The 25,777-nt window shown below is 44.8% G+C and overlaps 1 protein-coding gene and 1 pseudogene across 1 annotated transcript; both read right to left on the bottom strand.

Annotated features, from left to right (window-relative positions):
- Positions 1 to 349: 349 nt before the first annotated feature.
- On the bottom strand, positions 350 to 14,833 carry LOC138378930 (nuclear RNA export factor 2-like). The gene is made up of 20 exons (XM_069464235.1): positions 14,682 to 14,833; positions 14,303 to 14,456; positions 13,926 to 14,009; positions 13,706 to 13,810; positions 13,509 to 13,589; positions 13,317 to 13,386; positions 13,082 to 13,170; positions 12,869 to 12,976; positions 12,581 to 12,690; positions 10,996 to 11,032; positions 10,542 to 10,610; positions 10,401 to 10,456; positions 10,153 to 10,260; positions 9,974 to 10,032; positions 9,744 to 9,859; positions 9,606 to 9,648; positions 8,944 to 9,016; positions 8,272 to 8,454; positions 531 to 591; positions 350 to 394 (listed from the first exon to the last, which is right to left on the bottom strand). Exons 1-20 carry the CDS (start codon positions 14,720 to 14,722, stop codon positions 350 to 352), a joined length of 1,692 nt encoding a protein of 563 aa, XP_069320336.1. The 5' UTR covers positions 14,723 to 14,833.
- A 2,053-nt stretch (positions 14,834 to 16,886) lies between these two features.
- On the bottom strand, positions 16,887 to 25,123 carry LOC138378929 (nuclear RNA export factor 2-like; annotated as a pseudogene).
- Between the last annotated feature and the right edge of the window lie 654 nt (positions 25,124 to 25,777).

Here is a 25,777-nt window from a genome sequence, read left to right as displayed (position 1 = left end):
GGCAAGCCTGATGTACCTGCTAAGGCCAGTCAGGGGCGAATGGGGGTGGCAGGGCCTTTCAGTCCTGGCTCCATGGGCTTCTGGTTGGGGTAGGGGAAGAGCAATCCAGGAAACACAATGTACAACGTGCAACATCATTCTTTATTATAAAAATAAAGAGTGATCACGAGTGGGGAAAATACACAGAACAACTGGCTCTTCGGGTGGTTATGTGATCTGGCCTACAAGTTAACTTTGGCTTCTTGGTCAGCCTGGCCTCCAACTTCAGTTATGGGCATGCCCTTAGGCTGTTGAAAAGAGAAATGAAAATAATGTGGACGGAGATGAAGACGACATCCAAGGGCTCCTTTCATGGGAATTGTTGGAAGGCCTCCTCTGGGATCTTGCCATTGGCCTGGAGGGAAGGAGATGGGATGTCAGAAGAGCCAGGTGTCCTGAGTTCTATCCCCAGGCCACCCACACTTCATCTTCTTGGCCTTCCTGATGGCCTAAGACATTCATCTTTTACCCTCTTGATTCCCGGACTTCACCTGGAGCAGAGTGAAGATCTGGCCGGCTCTGGTGTAGTTCCACTCATTGTCCTGAAGGCACCTGGGGTGGGAGAAGAACAGGTGATCTCCATTACTACCCCAGGATGGACACGCTGGCCATACAATGCCACCACTTCACCTATGCTACTTTTTTGCTGGGATACATGTACCAATATGAGCACTATTGTAACGATGAAGAAAGAAAGATCTAGTGAAAACCATGTCTATCGCTGGCATTCATGTCCACTAGAATTTGAAGCAGGATAACAAGGGTGCTTAAATGAACAAGGGAGCTGAATACATATTGATAAAGAAAGATGTTTGAGAAAATAACAAACGAAAATTTTTAAATACAAATTTCCTTTTCACTGAGCTATAGCACACGTACTCTAGCATTCACCATTTTAAAGTGTACAATTCAGTGCTTCTAAGTGTATTCACAAGATTTTGCAGCCATCACAACTATCTAATTCCAAAATATTTTATCACCTCAAAAAGTAGCTCCTTAACTCCTAGAGATCACTCCCAATTCTCCCTCCTCCCCCAGACCCTGACAACCACTACTCTGCTTCCACTCTCTATGGATTTGCCTGTTCTGAACATTTCATCCTGAAGGCATACAATATGTGGCCTTTTGTGACTTGCTTCTTTCACCCAGTATAATGTTTTCAAGGTTCATCCATGTCAGAACATGTGTCAGAACTACATTCTTTTTATGACTGAATAATATTTCATTGTATGGATGTAGCACATTAATTTGTCCATTCCTAAGCTAAAGAACATTTGGGTTGTTTCCACTTTTTGGCTATTATGAATAATGCCACTATGAACACTCATGTGCAAGTGTTTGAATGAACATATATTTTCATTTCATTTCTATCAGTAATACTTAGGAGTAGGATTATTGGGTCATATGGTAACTCCATGTTTACCATTTTGAAGAACTGCCAAAATGTTTTCTCCAGCAACTGCTCCATTTTACATTCCCACCAGTAATGCATGAGATTTCCAATTTCTCCACATCACCAACACTTATCTTCCATTTCATTGATTAAAGTTATCTCTGTGTAAACTGGTATCTCATTATAGTTTTGATTTTTTAAAAATTACCATGATAATGGACTGATAAGAAAAAATAGCAAATAAATAAATAAATAAATAAACATAGTTTTGATTTGCATTTCCCTAAAGACTAAATGATGTTGAACAGATTTTTATGTGCTTGTTGGCCATTTGTATATCTTCTTTGGAGAAATATCTATTCAAATAATTTCTCTATTTTTATTTGGGCTGTTTGTCTTTTTACTGTTGAGTTGTAAGAGTCCTTGATACATTTTGGATAGTAGACCTTATCAGACGTGAGATTTGCTAATATTTTCTCCCATTCTGTGGGTCATATTCTTACTTTTTTGGTAGTGTCCTTTGGTGCACAAAACCTTTTAATTTTGATGAAGTCCAATTCACCTATTTTTTCTTTGCTTATGCTTTTGGTGTTATGTATAAGAAACTGTTGCCTAATTCAAGGTCATGAAGATATACACTTATGTTATCTTCTCAGAGTGTTATAGTTTTAGCTGTTCCTTTTAGATCTTTGATCTATTTTGAGTCAATTTTTGTTTATGGTGTTTGGTAGAAGTCAAAGTTTATTTGTATGTTGACTAGCACCACCATTTGTTGAAAAAGTATTTTTCTCCATTACATTTGTTTGTAATGAAAAATTCAATTGACCCTAAATGTCAGAGTTTAATTCTGGACTCTCAATTCTATTGCATTGATCTATGTATCTATCCAAATGCCAGTATCATGCAATCTTAATTACAGTAATTTTGTAACAAGTTTTGATACAGGAAAGTGAGTCCACCAATTCTGTCTTTCTCTTTTAAGATTGTTTTGGCTATTCTGAGTCTGTTGCTTATCCATGCAAATTTTAGGATCAGTTGCTCTAGGGGAGGGGCAAGATGGAGGACAAGAAAAATCGCCAGCCAGAGAGTCTCTGCAAGAAAGACAGATTTTAGAAAAAAAGTAAAAAAAAAAAAAAAAAACAGGAAGACAAACACAGATTGGATCAGGGTCGGAAGGAAAGGTGCTTGAAAATACAAGCGACTCCACAGAATGAAGTTGTGGAGGAGAACTGGAAGGAGAAAGGCCCACGAAAGGCCTAGAGACCAGCAACAAGGGTAGGTGGAGCCGTTAAACTTCCCCTCCCTTGCATCAGGGACTGCTCCTGAGTGGTTGGATAGATTTGCCAACACCAGCCCAGAGATGGCCACTGCTAGTGAGCAGTGAGCCTCTTGCAGACAGGGCACCAGGCTCCCGACTCCCTCGGGGGACCTCCCGGCCTGCAGACCAGAGCCGATCGGCAGGCGCCATACCTCTTCATTCTCCCCTTCCCCTTCCCTATCCTTGGGTGCCCAGAGAGACAATTTAGCCACCACCTGGAGTCATCTGAAGGGAATGAGACCTTTCCTTCTGGGGCCCTACAGCAGATTGAGGGGTAGTCAGACTGTGAGCTCACTACCCTCCGGACCACCAAGGTGCCACTTGCCTGGTGACTCTAGGAGAGAGGGGCAAATCCCGAGGCAGAGAGACATTGATCCAGCTTGGGCACCCTGTGGGTGATTTTAGACCAGCACTCCTTTCCCTGGCAGGGTCAGGGATTGATCTCCAGGACACAGGGGACAGGCCTGCAGACCAGATCCCGTATACCCAGGTCTCGAATGCATTGCCCTTGGGCACAGAAGGGATATTTGTGAACGAGCCTACTGAGGTGTGTGTGCCTTAAGGGGAAGATCAGTGTGCTTGAGGGGCAACCCTCCTCCCATGGGAGGGCTGTGTGCCCAGCTCAGGCTGTGATCCTGGGCAGGGACCCTCCCAGCCCACATCACAGTCAGCAGAGATCCACTGGCTTGAGGTCCTGCCTCCTGGCAGAGATCCAGGAGAAACTGTGGAATAGGGGAGGGTGGAAAGGAGTGAGGCCTGCTCCAGACTGCAGGTATCAGACAGCCCCACCCCCACATGCAGAAGTTTCGGCTGAGTGGGGCCATTTCAGCCCCTCCCTGGCAGCTTAGCCCAGAAGCAGAGAACAGAACTTTGATCTCTGATAACAGCATTTGTGGTGCTTAAGGGCAGGCTCACCAAACTCAGCTCCGCCCAGACTCACTCCACCACCTGCCCCTACTGAGGGAGAGAATAAGGACACATCTGGAAGTCTCAGGTCACCACCCACCACCTGAGGCACTAGAGTGCCTCTCCAGAGGAACAAGAACTGGTGACAGGACCCAAAAACAACACTGCAGCTTGCTCCTCCCAGCAAGCGCCACCTACTGAGAGGGTGGTCATTCTGCACACCCTTTTACTGCATCTACTGACTCATCATACAGGGTGTGGTCAAATCTCATCCACAAACACCACCTACTGGCACAGAGACTAAACAGGGCGTGTTAGATCCAAACGAAAATCTACAGGTAAGAAGCAACAGCTGATGCAGATGGGAAGGAATCAGCAAAAGAACTCTGGATGTATGAAGAATCAAATGGAAAGCACAACCCTAAAGGGAACACCAGATCTCCAGCAATGGACATCAACCAATTTCAGAACAGTAAAATGATAGAAGAATTTTTGAACTTGGATTGTAAGAAAACTCAATGCTATGCAAGAAAAATGGATAACCAACACAAAGAAACCACAAAAAAGAAAACCAGGACTTGGAAGAAAAATCCACTAAAGAAATTGAAATATTAAAGAAAAATCAAGCAGAGCTTCTGGAAATAAAGAATTTATTCAAGGAATTACAAAACACAGTGGAAAGCCTCAAGAACAGGGTAGATCAAACAGAAGAAAGAATCTCAGGGATTGAAGATAACATCTTTCTATTAAATAAGTCAGTCACAGAGATAGAGCAGAGAAATAAGAGAAAAGAGTAAAGCCTATAAGAAATGTGGAATTATTTGAAGGAGCCTAACATGAGAATCATAGGCATCGCTGAGGGTGAAGAAGGAAATACACAAGGGTTGGATAAGCTATTTGAGGATATAATAGAGGAAAAATTCCCAGGCCTTGCTAAAAATCTACTTATCCAGGTCCAAGAAGCTGAACGGACTCCTGGGAGATTCATAGCAAACAGGAAGACACCATGACACATAGTCATCAGACTGACCAAAATAACCACCAAAGAGGCCCTCCTATGAGCCTATAAGGTGAAAGCAGCAGATAACCTACGAAGGAAAACCCATCAGAATAACGTCAGACTTCTCAGCTGAGACCTTACAAACAAGAAGAGACAGGGGCCCCATTCTCACCCTTCTCAAACAGAATAATGCCCAGCCTAGAATCTTGTACCCCACAAAACTAAGTTTTGTAAATGAAGGAGAAATATAGACCTTCTGAGATAAGCAAAGACTGAGGGAATTCATCAAGACAAGACCTGCCCTCCAGGAAGTACTCAAAACAGTATTACACACGGATCAGCACAACCAACACTCGTGAATGTAAAATCATCCAAAAGCTAAAGGTCAAAGGCCAGATACCACAATAGCTCAGGAGAGAAAAAGCAACAAAGTTCAACTCAACAGGATGAACAGAAATCTGCCCCACTTTACCAATTCTCTCAATAAATGTGAATGGCTTGAACTGCCCACTAAAAAGACATAGACTGGGTGAATGGATAAATATACATGAGCCAAGTCCCTGCTGTCTTCAGGAAACACATCTAACCCACAAGGATGCATTCATACTCAAGGTGAAGGGATGGAAAATAATATTTCAAGCAAATGGAAGCCAAAAGAAAGCTGGCGTGGCGGTTCTGATTTCAGATAGTCTTCAAATCAACAAAAGTGATGAAAGACAAAGAGGGTCACTATATAATGGTGAAGGGTACAATTCAACAAGAAGACATAACAATTACAAATACTTATGCACCTAAATCAGGTGCACCCAGATTCATAAAGCAAATCCTACTTGATCCAAACAAAATGATAAACAGCAACACCATTATAGTCAGAGACTTCAACACCCCTCTTAGAGAACAGGACAGATCCTCCAAACAGAAAATAAACAAAGAAACAATGGACTTAAACAGAACTCTAGAACAAATGGGCCTGACTTACATGTACAGAACATTTCACCCCAAAACCACTGAATATACGTTTCTCTCATCAGCTCATGGGACATTCTCTAAGACTGACCATATCCTAGGCCACAAACGATATCTCAACAAATTTTAAAAAATAGAAATTATACCATGCATCTAATCAGACCACAGTGGAATAAAATTAGAAATCAACTCGAACAGAAACTCTCATCTCTACAAAAAGTCATGGAAACTAAACAACCTTTTGCTGAATGATTATTGCATTAAGGAGGAAATCAAGATGGAAATAAAAAGATTCTTTGAATTAAATGATAAAGGAGACACAAGTTATCAAACTCTGTGGGACACAGCTAAAGCAGTCCTGAGAGGAAAATTTATATCCATAAATGTCTACATCCAAAAGAAAGATCACAAATAAACAATCTCTTGAGTCATTTCAAATAACTGGAAAATGATGAGCAAACCAACCCCAAACCCAGCAGAAGAAAAGAAATACCAAAGATCAGAGCAGAACTAAATGAAATAGATAATAAAACAACTATATGTAACATTAATAAAAAAAGGTTGGTTCTTTGAAATAATAAACAAAACTGACACACCTCTGGCTAGATTAATGAGAAGCAGAAAAGAAAGAACTCTAATAAGCTCCATCAGGAAGGAAAAAGGAGAAATTACAGCCGATGACATTGACATACAAAATATCATCTATGAATACTATAAAAACCTCTATGCACATAAGCTGGAAAATGTGGAGGAAATGGTGCTGGGAAAACTGGACAGCCACATGTAGAAGACTGAAAAAGGATCCACACCTATTACCACTCACAAAAATCAACTCATGGTGGATAACAGACTTAAACCTAAGGTGTGAAACTATAAGAATTCTAGAAGAAAATGTTGGAAAAACTCTTGTAGACATTGGCCTAGGCAAGGAATTTATGAGGAAGGCCCCAAAGGCAGTCACAGCAACAACAAAAATAAATGAATAGGACCTCATCAAATTAAAAAGCTTCTGCACAGCCAAGGCAACTATCACCAGGGGAAACAGACAACCTATAGAATGGGAGAAAATATTTCAATGTTATACATCCGATAAAGGGCTGATAACTAAAATCTATATAGAAATAAGGAAAATCAGCAAGAAAAAATCAAACGACCCTATCAAAAAGTGGGCAAAGAACATGTACAGAAACTTTTCAAAAGAAGATAGACTAATGGCTAATGAATATATGAAAAAATGCTCAACATGTCTAATCATCAGGGAAATACAAACCAGAACTACAATGAGATATCACCTATCCCCAGTGAGAGTAGCCTTTAGCAAAAAGTCCCCAAACAATAAATGTTGGTATGGATGCAGAGAGATAGGAACACTCATACACTGCCTGTGGGACTGCAAAGTAGTACAACCTCTGTGGAAAGCAATATGGAGATATCTCAAAGAGACACAAGTAGAACTACGATTTGATCCAGCAATCCCATTACTGGGCATCTACCCAAAAGAACAAAAGACATTTTATAGCAAAGACATCTGCACTCAAATGTTTATAGCAGCACAATTCACAATTGCAAAAACGTGGAAACAACCCAAGTACCCAACAATACTTCAGTGGTTTAATAAAATGTGGTATATATATACCATGGAGTTCTACTCAGCCAGAAAAAAATGGTGGTGATATAGCACCTCTTGTATTATCCTGGATAGAGCTGGAACCCATTCTCTTAAGTGAAGTATCCCAAGAATGGGAAAACAAGCACCACATGTACTCACCATCAAATTGGCATTAACCGATCAACACTTAAGTGTATATATAGTAGTAGCATTTATCGGGTGTCCGGCAGATGGAGTGGGGAGGAGGGGATGGGTATATACACACCTAATGGGTGCTGTGTGCACCATCTCGGGGATGGACACGCTTGAAGCTCTGACTTGGGTGGGGCAAGAGCAATATACGTAAACTAAACATTTGTATCCCTGTAATATGCTGAAAGAAACAATAATTTTAAAAAAACAAAAAAAAACACACAAATTTTAGGATTAACTCGTCCATTACTGGAAAGAAGCCAGTTGGAATTTTTTGCTAGGAATTGTTGAATCTGTAGACTGTTTTTAGTAGTATTGCCATGTTAACAATATTAAAGTCTTCCAAAATATGAACATGGAGTGTCCATCCATTTTTTTACGTCTTCTTGAATTTATTTTAAAATTGTTTTACATATTTCAAAATGTAAGTTTTGCACTTCTCTAGTTACACTTTTCCTAAGTATTTATTCTTTTGATACTATTATAAATGGAATTGGTTCCTTAATTTCTTTTTTTGGATTGTTCAATGGAAGTGGCACGGAAATGCAAATGATTTTGGTATATTAATCTCGTGCCCTGCAGCCTTGTTTAATTTGTTTATCACTTCTAATAGTTGCTTAGTGGATTCCTTAGGATTTTCCTTACACAAGATGAAGTCAGATGAAATTACTGTTTTAAAAATTCTTTACAAATATCAGTATAAAATTAGAATACACTTTTATAGGCCCACCTTCCAGGGGAAAACAAAATATCCAAATACTTATTTTTCCAAATTGCCTGCAAGTTCCCATTATTTACTCCTCCATTCCTCTCAGCTCACCCTATCCCTGTGCACACCCTGCACTCACTTCTGAGACCACTCGAGTTTCATCCCAGAATGCATGGAGAAAACCTGCACCATTTTTTTCTTCTCCTGGGAGAGGGCGAGCAGGGAGCTGGATCTGGGTATAGGCACTGAGATGAATAAGGCAGTCTGGATCTCCTTGGGGCTGGCATTTCTCACAATCAGCTTATCATTCACAATGTACAGACTGGAGGAAAAAAATGGGTTCTGAGACAACTTAAGACATGGACAACTCTGTACCTCCAATGACTATACTATACCCACCACCACTCAATACTCCCAACTTCCTTCCATACCCTGACTGTGCCTGGCTTCCAGCTTCCTTGGCTGGTACTCTCTCCCACAGAGCCCACCTTTGGAGAGATTGTCTACAGCTTCGCTATATTTATAGATTTAACCCCAATGCATCAACCCTGTACAACAGCCCAATGAATAGAACACCTTAACCCTCATTTTCCGAGGAAGACACTGAGTCATGCCACTTGACCAATGTCATACAATGAGTGTTGGGGTCATGAAAATAATCCAGTATTCCACTCCCAGAACCCACGTTCTTAACCATCAGGCTAGACTGGTCATTGGACCTACCTTTGGCTTTCCACAAACCCTGAAGACTGCACTACCACGTTCCCACACTACTGGTCCCTGGTGTTCCCACCCACAACACAGCACTTACGTGGAACTGCTGGCAGGGGTAGAGATGAAGATCCGGGTGAAGGCACGAAAACATCCCTGATACCTTCCTTCCACTTGGAGGACAACAAACAACAATACACTCTCAGAGTTGTACATGTTTTATGTGCTCACACAGCATTCTCCAGTCAGAGTCTTACTGATACTCACGCTGAAGGGGGCCGGACCAGAACAACTGCTCACTTGGAGTCAGGAGAGTGTGGTGGGAATGGGAAGGGCAACAATAGGAAGAATCCACTCCCAGTGATAGGGCCCTTATCATGTGCAGGGCCTTGTGAAAACCACTTCCCAAGTTCACTTGATTCCTGTGTCCCAGTAGCCCAAGAGATGGGCATTATTGGCCCCACTTTGCAAATGATGGAACTGAAGGGTGAAGTGACCACCCCAAGTTTGCAGAGTAAGGACCTGGGATGAGAGCCATCAAGCTCCACAGCCTGTGTCCTTAACGTCTGAGTCACGCGAGGAGACAGGCATGGACCTAGGTCAGACCAGGATGATCTGTGGGCAGAGTGGGGGCCGGAGAACACAGAGGGAAAAATAGGACCGAAAGGAATGAAATCAGGGAAGCTGGGAGAGTTCTGAGAGGAAGCCTAGCTGGAGTAGGGCACAGTGCAAGACCTGGGAGGGGACTCTATAGACACTCACCTTCCTTGAACACCCCACTGACAGAAAAGCAGAGCATCCTTTCCTGAAAGGGAAGAGCCCATTCGCTCAGGATCCTCCTTAACCTGCTACCCACCTCCGGTTTTTGGGGCCTGCCCGAGGGAGGAAGCAGGCACTCACCGTCTGGAACCACACGTCCACCAGGAAGGAGCTGAGGTCATGCTGAGTTTTGGGAAACACACTGAGGGAGTCCACAATGTCACGCTTTGTGTGCTTCAGCAGCTGTCTCCGCAGGTCTGTGAGGGGAGGAGAAGCAAAGATCGGGGGCTGCCACATCCTGGCCCTGGACCCCTGTGAATGTCCCTTTCACCTCCCCTTACCCTGTCCAGTCTTCCCCAACACACACTCACAGGGAACCTTGACCTTCTTCAGATTCCTGCTTTTCTTAAAGTACTCGCACAAGCTGCTCCTAGGAGAGCAAGAGGCACAGGAAGTGGTGGTCCAGCTAGTGCAGGCATTTCTAGGAGCCGACCTGTGTCTGCTCAGGAGCCATGTGGCCCCGGAGCAGAGTCTCAGCCATGGTACTCACGAAGCAGGGTCCTCGGGGGTGTAGGGAACAGTCAGGGAGAAGCAGGCCTCCTCGTGGTAAGCATCCAGGAAATCCTGTCGGTCTCCATAGTCAAAGATCAAGTAATACCTGTGGGGGAGCAATGAGGGTAGGCTACCTCTGTAGTCTGCTTCCCAAATGAGATTTGAAATCTCCCATGAGCAGGCCCGTGCTTGGGTGGCCCAGCCCGTCCCAGTCCTCCCCTTCCTTGTGGTCCCAGGGGTACTTACTGCTGCAGGAATTGCAGGATTAGGCTCTTTAGGGTCTCAGATCCCTTATAGCTTTCCTGGAATCGAAAGACATTTTAGACTACACAGATGATAAAACCTCCCTTGAAGCACCCCACATCTTGCTTGGTTCTACTTCCTCACCTTGCAGGGTTTTATTAACTCAGGGACCTCAATGTCCACAATAATTGGTGGAAATAACTCTTGGCCATCCTGGAGAAGGGAAGAGGAAGTCAGCAGTGGAGACCAGGGAGGTGGCGCTGGAGGACCAATGAGGCGAACAGGCCCAGAAGGGAACAAGAGTCAGAGGCCAGTTGTGAAATAACTCTAGAAATTCCAGCGGGTGTCTTCATTACAGGGTGCTGGAAGTCTCTACTATTACATGACAACATCTCTCTCTCTCTCCCCGCCCCCCTTTTTGGATATCTTTTTCAGAGAGAATATTCTTGCCTTTGTCAAGTATACATGTGCTCTAAAATGGTTGACTGTCTAATGCAAACATATAATCTAGGCAAGACTCAAAGGGCTTCAGGGCAGGTGCAGAGGTCATGTATGTCAGTAAGAGTAAGAGGAGATAATGATGACGGTAGGTACTTACCAGGCGTAACAATTTGGGGAAAAATTTCCGGATGGCACTGTCCAAAACCAAAAATAGAATGAAGGGAGTGACAGTTCAGAAGCATCAAACTGAGCCAGGCTCCAGGGATTCCTTGCCCTCCCTGCCTCCCTTTCCTTCCTCCAGGTCCCCACGGAAGGCTCCGCAGGGAGCAGGGAATGGGCTGGGAGCCCAGGGCTCTGCTACCTCACTGGGTGTCCACCATTCCGCTGGGTCTGCCTCTGGCTGACAGCAGCTCATCCCCCAGGGATGGCCCCGGGATGCTGGGGCAGAAAGGTGAGCAAGTCCAGGCTCAGGAGGCAGGGAAGGGAAGGTGGGGGGATGGCAGGAAGGGGCGTGAAGATCTGAGAGGGAGAGATGGGGAAGACGCAGGAGAGGAGAGGCCAAGGAGAAAGAGGAAGCAAAGCAGAGGGAAGGGGAAAATGCTCTCCCATGGTGGTGGGGGTCAGGGAGGAAGAGATAAGAAAAGGGCTCCCCTGCGGCTGCCCTTTCCCTCACCTGCCCCTGGCTGGCCCTGGGAACTGAGGCAGGAATGGGAACCACATACCTGTTGGGCCGGGGCCTATTGGAAGCAGGTGGGGCCTCTGTCACCTGGTGAGCCCAGTCTAAGCTGGGCATGGGAGACAGAGCAGCCACGGGGGCAGGAGACCTTCCCCCAGAAGGAGTGAAGTGTCAGGCTCCAGCTGAGCATGGGGTTGAGGGTCTGGGGCCCCCTCTCAGGATCACCACGTTCTTTCCTGATGGTCCTGGGCCAGCTGTGCCCATCTGAGCTGGCACCGTGCCCGAGGCGTCACTCCCATCTCGGGATACCCAGGGCTCCTCTGAAGGACCAGGCAGGATGGTGTGAGGTGTGGGGGGAGGGAGAGGCAGTACCCTGAGAGGCCTGGCCTCTGTCTCCTCAACCTCCTCTGCCCTCTGCCTCCCACTCCTGCCGCGGGAAGCCCTCTGCTCACTGGCGGTGGCTCACTTCTGGTTCCTCGATGCAGAGAACCCAGGGTTCTCCCCAAGGAGGACCCAGCTCCCGCCACTGTGCCATAGGAACAGATGTCGTGAGAGCAGCCACTCAGTGCCTCAGCCCTCAGCCCTCAGCATGGGGCAGGGAAGCCACCACGTCAGCCCAGGACAGGTGGGCGGGCCTTTATGGAGCAAGGGAAGGAGGGCCCCTCTCAGAAGAGGGGAAGGAAGGCCCATGTCAGCACGGAGGCAGGAAGGCCTGGCTCAGCATGGGGTCCTGGGCCACAGCATCCGGCCCAAGGCTGAACACCCTGGTCCTGGTGAGGAGGGGAGCCCTGCTTCCGGGTGCACATTCATGGAGGGCGTGCTGGAGGAGGCTGGGTGCAGAGAGGTGGGAAACACAGCCCCGAGCAGGGCAAAAGGGGAGCAGGTCAGGCGAGGGAAGGAGACCTCTAAGCAGAGCTGAGGGACACAGACAGAGAGGAGAGGGAGGGGCCTGTGATCCTCTCAGAGGGCCAGGACCACCTCCTCCTGCAGAAGGGCACTTTCAGGGGCAGCTCAGCCTCCCAGGGGGTGAAGGGGCCCCGGAAGGGTGACAGAGGTTACCACTGACCTTATGTAGGCGGACTGGTCTGGGAAGGTGTTACACAAGGGGTTCTCTTCTAGCCACAGCTCTTCCAACTTCAGCGCTTTGACCTTGGTCAACTCCCATGCCGACTTCAGCTGAGAAGTATGAGGGGAAAACCAGAAAGGTAGTCTCAGGGAAAGAGAGATGTCCGGTACCCTGGACCTCTCAGTCCTCTCCCTCACCCACAGGTACCTCTGCCTGTCTGTTGTCATCACCCCGATGAGCACTACCACCCATCCTCCACCCAAACTTGATCTGGCTCTCTCCTCTCACCTCATTTTTGGAGAGGTTCAGGATCTTGACTTTAGGGGCCTTCTCTATAATGTCAGACAGGCCATCCAGCTGGTACAGTCTGTTGTTGCTCAAGTTCAAGGACAATAGCTTTCGGGTAAGAAGAGTTAATTAGAGTGAAAGTTACTCTGTAGGGCCTCAGAGACAAACCTGCCCTCCACCCAGCCTCTTCCAGCCCCCTACCTAAGGCCTCACCTCAGGGAAATTCCTCTGAATGATCTGCAGGGTGGCAGCCATGCAGTTTCTTCGATTCAGGATTATGTCCATATCACACCCCACCAAGTCTTCAGAGAAGGGAATCAGAAGGCTGACAGGGGTTCGCTTGGACCAGCGCCAGCACCGACCCCTCCCCAAGTTGACATCCCTGACTCTCCCACCCAGGCAGACCCCTCTGCCATCACCTGCCCTAGAATCACTTCTGACAGCCTACTTGAGTCAAAGCGGAGCCTCTGGAGGTCAAGAGATTGCTGGGAGACATCGTATCGTTTTTTCATGGTCAGCTGCAGAGATAGGGGTGGAGAGTGGCTCTGAGGCTGGTGGTGGTGACAGGGAAATCAGGACCTGGGGCAATAATGGGTGAGTCTGGGAAGTGGGCATACAAGGTGCCTTGAGTCTGCATTACCTTTAGCTGCTCCATTTGTTCTGGCTTTAACTTATTTTGCACAGAGTAGGGTGCAGCAGAAGGACTGACAAAGATAAGTATCTGCAGGAAGGAGAGGCAGGGTAAGCTCCAGGACCTCTAATCTCACAGAAGACGACCAGCCCCTGACCTGTCCTCCTGCCCTGACACTAGGTACAGGGAATGCCCCAGTCACACACCTTTCGGTTCTGCTCATCGCAAATCTTGTAGCTGACATCCTTCAACGCGGAGGCAGTACGGGCATCCTGGACAAAGAACCGGGCCCTATCTTTGAAGTAGTGGAACTACGGGGACGGAGTGAAGGCCAGAGCAACAGTGTCAGAGGCCAACAGCCCCTGCTGAGCCAGGCCTCTCCCCCTCCCCTGTGCCCATCCAACTGGCTTCACCATCCTCTCTTACATCGACCGGGGTGAAGGGGACACTGCAATGGCTCTGGATTGACTTCAGGAGCCATGTCCTTTCATACTTTATCCCATAAGGAATCTAAGGGTGAAAAGAAGAAAACAGGAGAGAAGAGAGACACCACAGAATTAAACCTGGAGAACACACCCAGCCAGCAGTTCTCTTCCGACATTCTACCTAGCTTTAATGGGCTTCTAAAGAAGGGACCACTGACAAGATTTTTTATTTTTGTGCCAAACATGGATTCCCTAAGTCCCTTTCCTCTCCATTTAGAAGCCTTACTCCAAATAATAAATTTAAGGTGTTTAATGTGATCTTCCTTCTGGAAGGTTCCAGAATATTCCATCTAATGCAGATCTTGCCAAGACACTCACTGTGACCTTGAACCAGTTCTCCATGGTTCTGCCTCGTGTGTTCTCCTCCACTGCTCTCCCTGAAGGTTTTCTCTCCCTCCACATAGTGATATGGATTTGGTCTTTGTGATGCCATTGCACTCTCCTCCTGTTGTGTCGGATGGTATAAGGAGTGCTGTGGGGATGGGGAGAGGAGGAGGGGTCCATGAATGCTAAGGGAGTCTTCCATACACCCTCCCCTCACAGACCCCAGGGCTACAGTTAGGATTGCTCAGCCATCATTCCACTTCTACCATCCTTCACATTTTTAGTCAGAAAAATAAGAGAGGACTACAGAGAGTGAATGAGTTGCACTGCCCCAGGGGCTACTACGTGCAAACCAGGTTGCCTGATCACTTACTGTCTTACTTGGGGGTCCTCGTGGACATCCCTCATCTCCATGTTTCCATCACCCTCCTTGTAGCGTGAACGCAGATGCTCATATCCTTTATGTTCATAATGAAGGTCCCTTTTGCCAAAATCACCCTGGAAATAACTCACCCCTTTCCTTCTTCCTTGAGAATAGCAACCGCCATCATTGTGTTCTAAAATAGGAATAAAAATTACATTTTGAAGACACATCAGTGGTCCACCTAACAAGCACTACATCTTAAGCTAAACTCATGGTAGGGCAAGCAAAGTGCCCACCTGCCCCAAGGGACCAATCATACAAACCCCAGAAAGCAAACTCCTCTGCCTGCCTGTCAGGTATTGCATCTGTTCATCCTGACAGGTAAATTGTACCCTACTTTCAAGAATGAGGCACTTTATTTGTTGCTATAGATAACACTTCCTAATAACTTGCATTCACTTATTTCTTGCCATCATGATTTTAGAAACATGCTTATAAATTGGGGCTATCTATAAAGAATGAAAAATTGGAATAAGTCAAGCAGGATAGAGATTGACTAATGAGATAAGATAAAATTATTTAAAGGGCAATAAATAACTTCTTAATGAGAAGAATAGATTATAATTATTAGTAAACATGCATTCCATTGTTCTTTGTAAACAAAAGTGCAAAGTATTTAGGTGGTAGAAGATACTGAGTTTGAACAAGATTTCCCAGAATGTTTTGTGAAGGAACACTAGTACCTCAACTACTCTGGAAAAATATTCCATTCCCATATAAGTTGGGGAAACGACTCCTTTTGAAATTCATGTTCCATATTAGCATATTATCTAGAAAATTCCTACAATATAGAAATCCTTTCATATTCATTTCTGTATGTCCCACATTTATTTAATGGTAGAGCACACTTGTGTTGTTGCTGTCTCTCAGACCTAGTGTTTTCCATAAAAAACCTGGAAATGCTGAGATGAGAGAAAGAAAAATAAAGTGGAGTATTTAAGCTTTAAGATGCATATAATATAAAATATCACAAGTGATAAGATTCTTTAACCTTTTTTCAAACACTATTTAAATCCCCATAAATGTAAACATAATCTTTTATTTGCTGAATTTTATTCATTTAGTACTGTCTTCATGAATTTTGTGAAATGTATCACCTATAATTTTGCTTAATATGTTTTCTTAAATCAATTCGCTATTTTTTTTCCACATGAAGGAAAGCAGGGAGTTTTCAAGAAGGAGTTTAATAAGCAATAATTAGAAAATCCAGGAGGCTGGGTTAGGGCGGGGACAGAAGGAAACAGTGCCTACTTTAACTAGTTTAGGTTATTTGGAGGTCCCAAGCACAATAAGATTGTGACACCCAACTCTGTTTGTACTTTGAAACACAATCAAACTTCAAAGTAAATATAAGAAACAAATTTTGAATCTTCACAAAGTGTCTCCTTCCCTCTCTCTCTTTACAAAATCAAGTAAGAGATGGAAATTAAGATTGGATTTGGAATTGTCTATACAAGGTGACATCTAGGAAGCCTTTGGTGTCCTTAATAACAACTTTATCAGAGGAGGGGCAGAGGATGGCATCACCCCGCACAGACAGTGAATCAGGCAGGGCAAGAGGCAAGGACAGGGCTTTAGTGTGGATGCGGGGGAGGGGAGGAAGTACCACCCAGCTTCCAGAGCCCTGCCTCTGAGAGATGATTTACAAGTCCGCAAACCCCTGCCACCCCTGCCACGCCCTCCTCCCCCCTCCGCCCTTCCCCCTCCTCCCTCCTTCACGCCCTTACCCCCAGCTTCCACCTCAGTGCGGAGTTCCACCTCATTCTACCAAGAACAGTTCGAGTCCAGAATCACAAGTGCGCGTGCGCGCGCGCGCTCGAGCGCGCGCGCGCTCTCTCTCTCTCTCTCTCTGTCACACACACACACATATACACACACACACACACACACACACACACACTTTCTCTGTCAAGTGTACAAAAGTTTGGCCACATTTCAGAAAGTCCTCCCCGTACCTCCACCCAACCAACCCCCTTTCGGCATCTCTATTTGGAGGCCGCTTGGCCATCCCTTAAAGCTAAATTATATAAGTAATCTTGTACTACCAGCCAGAATTGGTGGAAAAGTTGAGATCCGAGTCAGAGTTCGATCAAAGTTTGGCCTGAGCCAGGGCACAGACCACAGTTGTAGAGATCTTCTCCAACGGTAGGTCTGTCACCTCAGAAGGCCAAATATGGCTTCAATATACGTAGTGGGCGGGGCCTGGTACGTGACCACCGAGAAGGTCACGGTACTGCGAGATTTACGTAACCCATAGCTGTGGGGCCCTATCTGATTGCTAGGTGCCTGTGTGGAGGGAGCCACATGATTGTAAGATTCAAGTGAACACAGGGTTCCGGAGTGCTCAATCTTCACGTGACTGAAAGAGTTTAACCTCACATGATCATAGGATTGAAGTGTATAACAGCCATAGGGTGGCCGAAGTGCTCATATGACTGCAAGGGCTTTGCCTGCCACATGATGGTAGGAGCGACATGGCTGCCTACGTGGGGATCTGCAGAGTTTGGTGGCTCACAATCTTCACATGCCAGAGAAAGCTGAGCCTCACACTGTGCCCATGGTGGGAGGGTGAAGGGTGTACATGACCACTGCATCCACATGACCCTAAACAGTAAGTCATTTATGGGACTTTGAAGGCTGAGACTTCCACATGCTGCTACCCATGAAAGGCCACATGACGGAAGAACCATTGAGTTCAGGAGTCCACCATGCTCTACTAACTAGAAGAGCTGGACTCATCACATGACCAGAGTGGCACCATAACTAGAGCTACCACTTGACCTCAGGGTTTAAGAACCCATGGTGTTGACATGACCTGTAGGTATCATAATTGTAGTGTCCATATGATGTCAGCATCCACCCAGCCAGTAGCCTTGGGAACCCACAATGCTCAAGTGCCCAAAAGGGCTGGATCGACTTGGGTCAGCTTCCTGACAGTAGGTTCTAATGGCAGTAGAATTCTCCTGATATGCATGTTTCAGCAGACCATCGTGTTCACGAGACTTGGAGATCTGAGATTGCCGATGTTGCAGAGATGATGGTGCCTCCAAGTGACCTTCCACAGCACACAAACTTGGGCTTTAGCTACCCCACCTCTCTTTAATATGTTAATTTTATGAGATTTTTCTAATAACACATGAATTTTAATACATAAAATTAACATGTAACAGTGAGTAGATCTGCCTTAAATCTATAATTGTTGCCATACTGTAGGGACTATTCAAGTGGACACAGGTAAATGACGTGGACAATTTCATGTGAGTCTAAAGGAAATTAAAGCAAACCTAATAAGTGAGTTTTAGTTTTCAATTTAAAAAATTGTGTCTAGTTATTACTATGTGCCAGGAACTTTAAAAGGTTAACTCATTTAGTAATGACAACTCTGCAGAGTAGGTATTCCAATATAGAAATAATTTAAATTTTTAAAAAATTGTGTAAAGGCACTACAACATGTGTGGAAGGGGGAGCTGGATATAGCCGGGGTGGGAAGTCGAAGTAAATCCTGGAAAAAATGGACTTGTATAGCTTTGAGGTATCTCCATATTGCTTTCCACAGAGGTTGTACTAGCTTGCAGTCCCACCTGCAATGTATGAGTGTTCCTATCTCTCCACATCCATGCCAAAATTTATTGTTTTGGGACTTTTTGGTAAAGGTCATTCTCACTGAAGTTAAGTGATATTTCACTGTGGTTTTGATTTACATTTCCCTGATGATTAGAGATGTTGAGCATTTTTTCATATGTTTCTTACCCATTAGTCTATCTTCTTTTGAAAAATTTCTGTTCATGTCCTTTGCCCTTTTTTTTTCTTTAAATCTCAGTTCATTTATTTACTGATACATCTAAATATGTTTTTTTTTTATTTCATCTTATTGTTATGGGGGTTACAGAATTGCAGGTTACATACGTTGCCCATGTACCGCCTTTCCCCCTAAGTCAGAGCGCCAGGCGTGTCCGTTCCCCAGGTAATGCGCGTTGCACCCATCATGTAGGTATATGTCCCTCCCCCCCCAACCCCCTTCCTGAGTCAGCACCTTCAAGTGTTACCATTCCCCAAACGGTGTGCAATGCACTCATTGTGTAGGCATACCGCCATCCCCTCCCCCACCCCTCACCTCAGTCTGCTATCCGATTGGTGTAGTTCCTAGATGTATATTTAGGTGATGTTCAGGGAAACCAATTTTCTGGTGAGTACATGTGATGCTTGTTTTTCCATTCTTGGGATACCTCACTTAATATAATGGGTTCCAACTCTCTCCAGGAGAACCATAGAGATGTCGTATCTTCATTATTCCTTATAGCTGAGTAGTATTCCATGGTATACATATACCACAGCTTACTAATCCAATCATGTATTGATGGGCATTTGGGTTGTTTCCACATCTTTGCTATTGTGAATTGTGCTGCTATAAACATTCGGGTACATGTGTCTTTGTTAGAGAATGACCTTTTTTTTTTTTTTTTTTTGCATCGTCACTTTTTATTTTTTTATTTTATTATTTCTTGTACAATGATATGAAATAATATGGGAAATATTCATGATAAATTATTAAGTGAACAATGCAAGTTAAAAACAACAGTTTCATATTTTTTTCCCCACCCCCCCCTTTCCCGAGTCACCACCTTCAAGTGTTACCACTCCCCAAACGGTGTGCAATGCACTCATTGTGTAGGCATACCCCCATCCCCTCCCCCACCCCCCACCTCAGTCTGATGTCCAATTGGTGTCGTTCCCAGATTTGTATTTAGGTGATGTTCAGGGAAACCAATTTTCTGGTGAGTACATGTGATGCTTGTTTTTCCATTCTTGGGATACTTCACTTAATATAATGGGTTCCAACTCTCTCCAGGAGAACCATAGAGATGTCGTATCTTCATCATTCCTTATAGCTGAGTAATATTCCATGGTATACATATACCATAGTTTACTAATCCAATCATGTATTGATGGGCATTTGGGTTGTTTCCACATCTTTGCTATTGTGAATTGTGCTGCTGTAAACATTCGGGTACATGTGTCTTTGTTACAGAATGACCTTTTTTCCTTTGGGTATATGCCCAGTAATGGGATTGCTGGGTCAAATGGCAGGTCTACTTGAATCTGTTTAAGATACCTCCATAATGCTTTCCACAGGGGTTGCACTAGTTTGCAGTCCCACCAGCAGTGTATTAGTGTTCCTGTCTCTCCACACCCATGCCAACATGTGTTGTTTTGGGGTTTTTTGATAAACTTTGCCCATTTTTTGATAGGGTTGTTTGATTTTTTCTTGCTGATTTTCCTGAGTTCTATATAGATTGTATTTATCAGCCCTTTATCAGATGTATAACATTCAAATATTTTCTCCCATTCTATAGGTTGTCTGTTTGCCCTGGTGATAGTTGCCTTGGCTGTGCAGAAGTTTTTTAATTTGATCAGGTCCCATTTATTTATTTTTGCTGCTGCTGTGACTGCCTTTGGGGTCTTCTTCATAAATTCTTTCCCTAGGCCAATGTCTATAAGAGTTTTTCCAATATTGTCCTCTAAAATTCTTATAGTTTCATGTCTCAGGTTTAAGTCTGTTTTCCACTGTGAGTTGACTTTTGTGAGAGGTGAAAGGTGCGGATCCTGTTTCAGTCTTCTGCATGTGGCTATCCAGTTTTCCCAGCACTGTTTATTGAATGAGGATTCTTTTCCCCAGTGTATGTTTTTGTCTGCTTTGTCAAAGATTAGATGGCTGTATGAGGATGGTTTTATGTCTGGGTTCTCAGTTCTGTTCCATTGGTCTATGTCTCTGTTCTTGTGCTAGTACCATGCTGTTTTACGTACTATAGCCTTGTAGTATAGCTTGAAGTCTGGTAAATTGATGTCTCCCAATTTGCTCTTTTTGCTTAAGATTGCTTTTGCTATATGGGGTCTTCTCTGGTTCCATACGAAGCATAGAATTATTTTTTCTAGATCTATAAAAAATGATGTTCGTGTTTGAATAGGGATTGCATTGAATCTGTAGATCACTTTGGGTAATATAGACATTTTAACACTGTTGATTCTGCTGACCCATCAGCATGGTATGGTTTTCCACCTGTTTACATCCTCTGCTATTTCCTTCCTCAGTGTTTCTTAGTTTTCCCTATGGAGGTCTTTTACCTCATCCTTTAAATACATTCCTGGATATTTTATTTTCTTTCATGCTACTGTGAAGGGTACTGAGTCTTTTATTTGGTTCTCAGTGTGACTGTTGTTGGCATATAGGAATGCTACTGATTTCTGTACATTGATTTTGTAACCTGAGACTTTGCTGAATTTGTTTATCAATTCCAGTAGTCTCATGGAAGAATCTTTGGGATTTCATAGATATAAGATCATATCATCAGTGAAGAGCGACAGCTTGACCTCCTCTGTCCCCATTTGGATACCCTTGATTTCCTTCTTTTGTCTGATTGCTCTGGTTAGGACTTCCAGCACTATGTTGAATAGAAGTGGTGATAGAGGGCAACCTTGTCTGGTTCCAGTTCTAAGTGGGAATGCTTTCAATTTTCCCCCATTCAGTATGATGTTGGCTGTGGGTTTGTCATATATGGCTTGTATCATTTTTAGGTAAGTCCCATCCCTGCCTATTTTGTTAAGCGTTCTTATCATAAAAGGGTGTTGAATTTTGTCAAATGCTTTTTCTGCGTCTATTGAGAGGATTCTATGATCTTTGGTTTTGCTTCTATTTATGTGGTGAATTACATTTATAGATTTGCATATGTTGAACCATCCCTGCATCTTTGGGATGAAGCCCACTCTGATTATGGATTATTTTTTTGATAAGCACCTAAATTTGGTTTGCTAGGATTTTGTTGAGAATTTTTGCATCTATATTCATAAGGGATAATGGTCTGTAGTTTTCTTTTTTTGCTGCATCCTTTCCTGGTTTTGGTATCAGGGAGATGTTGGCTTCCTAAAATGCATTGGGAAGGATTCCTTCCTTCTGTATGTTATGGAATAATGTCTGCAGGATAAGCACCAGTTCTTCTTTGTAGGTCTGGTAAAATTTGGGCTTGAAACTGTCTGGTCTGGGACTTTTCTGTTTAGGAAGGATTTTTTTGGTGGTTCCATTTCGGTACTTGATATTGGTCTCTTCAGGAATTTTATTTCTTCCTGATTGAGCCTAGGGAGGCTGTGTGTTTCTAAGAATTTGTCCATTTCCTCCACATTTTCCAGCTTTGTGCGTAGAGGTTTTTATAGTATCCATAGATGATATTTTGTATTTCCAAGTCTCACCTCATTTTTGGAGAGGTTCAGGATCTTGACTTTAGGGGCCTTCTCTATAATGTCAGACAGGCCATCCAGCTGGTACAGTCTGTTGTTGCCCAAGTTCAAGGACAATAGCTTTCGGGTAAGAAGAGTTAATTAGAGTGAAAGTTACTCTGTAGGGCCTCAGAGACAAACCTGCCCTCCACCCAGCCTCTTCCAGCCCCCTACCTAAGGCCTCACCTCAGGGAAATTCCTCTGAATGATCTGCAGGGTGGCAGCCATGCAGTTTCTTCGATTCAGGATTATGTCCATATCACACCCCACCAAGTCTTTAGAGAAGGGAATCAGAAGGCTGAGAGGGGTTCGCCTGGACCAGCGCCAGTACCGACCCCTCCCCAGGTTGCCATCCCTGAGTCTCCCCCCACAGGCAGACCCCTCTGCTCTCACCTGCCCTAAAATCCCTTCTGACAGCCATATCTGGATCTAAGCAGAGGTTCTGGAGGTCAAGAGCTTGCTGGGAGACATCATATCGTTTGTTCAAGGTCAGCTGCAGAGGTAGGGATAGAGAGTGGCTCTGAGGCTGTGCTGGTGGTGGTGACAGGGAAATTGGGGCCTGGGGCAAGAAGAGGTGAGTCCGGGAAGTGGGAATACAAGGTGCCTTGAGTCTGCATTACCTTTAGCTGCTCCATTTGTTCTGGCTTTAACTTATTTTGCTCAGAGTAGGGTACAGCAGAAGGACTGACAAAGATAAGTATCTGCAGGAAGGAGAGGCAGGGTATTCCAGGAACTGCAATCCCCCAGAAGACAACCAGCCCCTGACCTGTCCTCCTGCCCTGACACTAGGTACAGGGAATGCCCCAGTCACACACCTTTCGGTTCTGCTCATCACAAATCTTGTAGCTGACATCATCCAATGCGTAGGCAGTACGGGCATCCTGGACAAAGAACTGGGCCCTATTTTTGAATAGTGGAACTACGGGGACGGAGTGAAGGCCAGAGCAACAGTGTCAGAGGCCAACAGCCCCTGCTGAGCCAGGTCTCTCCCCCTCCCCTGTGCCCACCCAACTGGCTTCACCATCCTCTCTTACATTGACTGGGGTGAAGGGGACACTGCAATGGCTCTGGATTGACTTCAGGAGCCATGTCCTGTCATACGTTATCCCGTAAGGAATCTAAGGGTGAAAAGAAGAAAACAGGAGAGAAGAGAGACACCACAGAATTAAACCTGGAGAACACACTCAGCCAGCAGTTCTCTTCCGACATTCTACCTAGCTTTAATGGGCTTCTAAAGAAGGGACCACTGATAAGGTTTCTTATTTTTGTGCCAAATATGGATTCCCTAAGTCCCCTTACTCTCCATTTAGAAGCCTTCCTCCAAACAATAAACTTAAGGTGTTTAATGTGATCTTCCTTCTGGAAGGTTCCAGAATATTCCATCTAATGCAGATCTTGCCAAGACACTCACTGTGACCTTGAACCAGTTCTCCATGGTTCTGCCTCGTGTGTTCTCCTCCACTGCTCTCCCTGAAGGTTTTCTCTCCCTCCACATAGTGATATGGATTTGGTCTTTGTGATGCCATTGCACTCTCCTCCTGTTGTGTCGGATGGTATAAGGAGTGCTGTGGGGATGGGGAGAGGAGGAGGGGTCCATGAATGCTAAGGGAGTCTTCCATACACCCTCCCCTCACAGACCCCAGGGCTACAGTTAGGATTGCTCAGCCATCATTCCACTTCTACCATCCTTCACATTTTTAGTCAGAAAAATAAGAGAGGACTACAGAGAGTGAATGAGTTGCACTGCCCCAGGGGCTACTACGTGCAAACCAGGTTGCCTGATCACTTACTGTCTTACTTGGGGGTCCTCACGGACATCCCTCATCTCCATGTTTCCATCACCCTCCTTGTAGCGTGAACGCAGATGCTCATATCCTTTATGTTCATAATGAAGGTCCCTTTTGCCAAAATCACCCTGGAAATAACTCACCCCTTTCCTTCTTCCTTGAGAATAGCAACCGCCATCATTGTGTTCTAAAATAGGAATAAAAATTACATTTTGAAGACACATCAGTGGTCCACCTAACAAGCACTACATCTTAAGCTAAACTCATGGTAGGGCAAGCAAAGTGCCCACCTGCCCCAAGGGACCAATCATACAAACCCCAGAAAGCAAACTCCTCTGCCTGCCTGTCTGGACAAGAGAGCCTTATCTCACAGGTGGCACAATCACAGAAGAAATCTTGGAAGAGGAAGCAGCTGTGTTGAACCTTTTCAAAAATGGAGCAGGTTTTATAAAGAACAGAGGTGTGTGCGTCCATGGGTCAGACTAGACACCAGCCACACACCAGGAAGCTGTCTTAATCTTGCCTCCTCTCAGGCTTCTCTAATCTAACGACGGCATCAATCCCTGGGAGGCAACCTCTCTCACACCTCCCACATCCATAATCAGCCACCAGACTGACTCCGTGAACAATCAGCAAGCTGCACTTCCTTTGCAGGTGCAGTACAGGCTCTAATGACACGTGGGACTGATGTGACGGCTTCCTAAACTGTCCGCCTGCCTCCAGTCTTGCCCACAGCAATGCTTGGTTTCAAATATCGAGAGAGCCCTTTCTTTTTGCGCAGTCTGAAATGCTTTCAGTCCAGGAGACAAGGCCTCCTAAACTCAGCTCTTCTATCATAAGGGTCTGAATGACAAACTGGAGTACCAAGCATCAACTACAATTTCCACATGTTTGTAGATTTCCCTGTTATCTTTCTACTTTTATTCCATTATGATCAGAGAACAAACACACTTTGTATGATTTCAGTTCTTTTGGATTTGTTGAGGTCTGTTTGATGGTCCAGGAGACGGTCTACTTTTGTGAATGCTACAAGACACTTTGAGGGGGGAAAAGGGGTACTCTGCTCTTGCTGGGTGGAGCACTCTATCTGTATTATTTAGATCCTGTTATTGTATTGATTCTATTATTCAGATCTTTTGGATCCTTGCTGGCTTTCTGTCTAATAATTCTATCGCTTGCTGAGAGGAGGGGGTTGAAGGCCCCAGCCATAACTGTGGATGTAGCTATTTCCCCACTCAGCTCCATCAGTGTTTGCTTCCTGTACTTTGAGGCTCTGGTGTTCCGTGCGTACACACTTAGGATCATTATGTCTTCCTGGTGGATTGATTCGTTCATCGTTACGTAAGGCCCGTCTTTGTCTCTCATTAATTTTCTTTTCTCAGATGTCTAGTTTATTGGATAATGTAGCCTCAGGTATGCTTATGAAGTGTTTTGGTTATATATCACCCTGTATTCACTCTTAGGAATGGCGTGGCTGTTTGCCCCTCCCCAACCCCCACTACCCACAAACATAGCTAATTCACCATGTGGCAAGATTTCAAAGGGTTTTTTTTTTCATCTACAGAAGTAAGACAGTCTTAATTCTCTCTCCCACAGGTAGCTTCACCAAGGGCATTTTATTGTTACCATGGGAAACTGAAACAATATACCAGCAGACAGTAATTTTCCTGGGGTTTTTCTGGGGGGTGGGTAGGGTATGGGGATTAAGGCAATTAGACCATTAGAAGCCAGCATCCTCTTGGGCTCTAACATTTAAGGTTCTCTAGGTTCTCTGTGTTATACATTTCATACACTAATTGCTACACGTTCTCTTAGGGCACACTTACGAATAAAAATTCGTTCACTGCTGATCTTTCCAGGATGTACTGATCATGGCCGGGCCTCAGATTAATACTTCTAGTGGGGTCAGGGGGCCATTACTTTCAGTGTATGATCCACTGTCGGGACAGTCTTGCTACCCACAACTTTTGGGACTTTCCCTGTATGTAT

This window comes from Eulemur rufifrons, chromosome 30, assembly GCF_041146395.1.
Source record: "Eulemur rufifrons isolate Redbay chromosome 30, OSU_ERuf_1, whole genome shotgun sequence".
Lineage (NCBI taxonomy): Eukaryota > Metazoa > Chordata > Mammalia > Primates > Lemuridae > Eulemur > Eulemur rufifrons.
The sequence above is the reverse complement of the archived record's forward strand: the minus strand, read 5'-3'. Positions and strand labels throughout refer to the sequence as shown.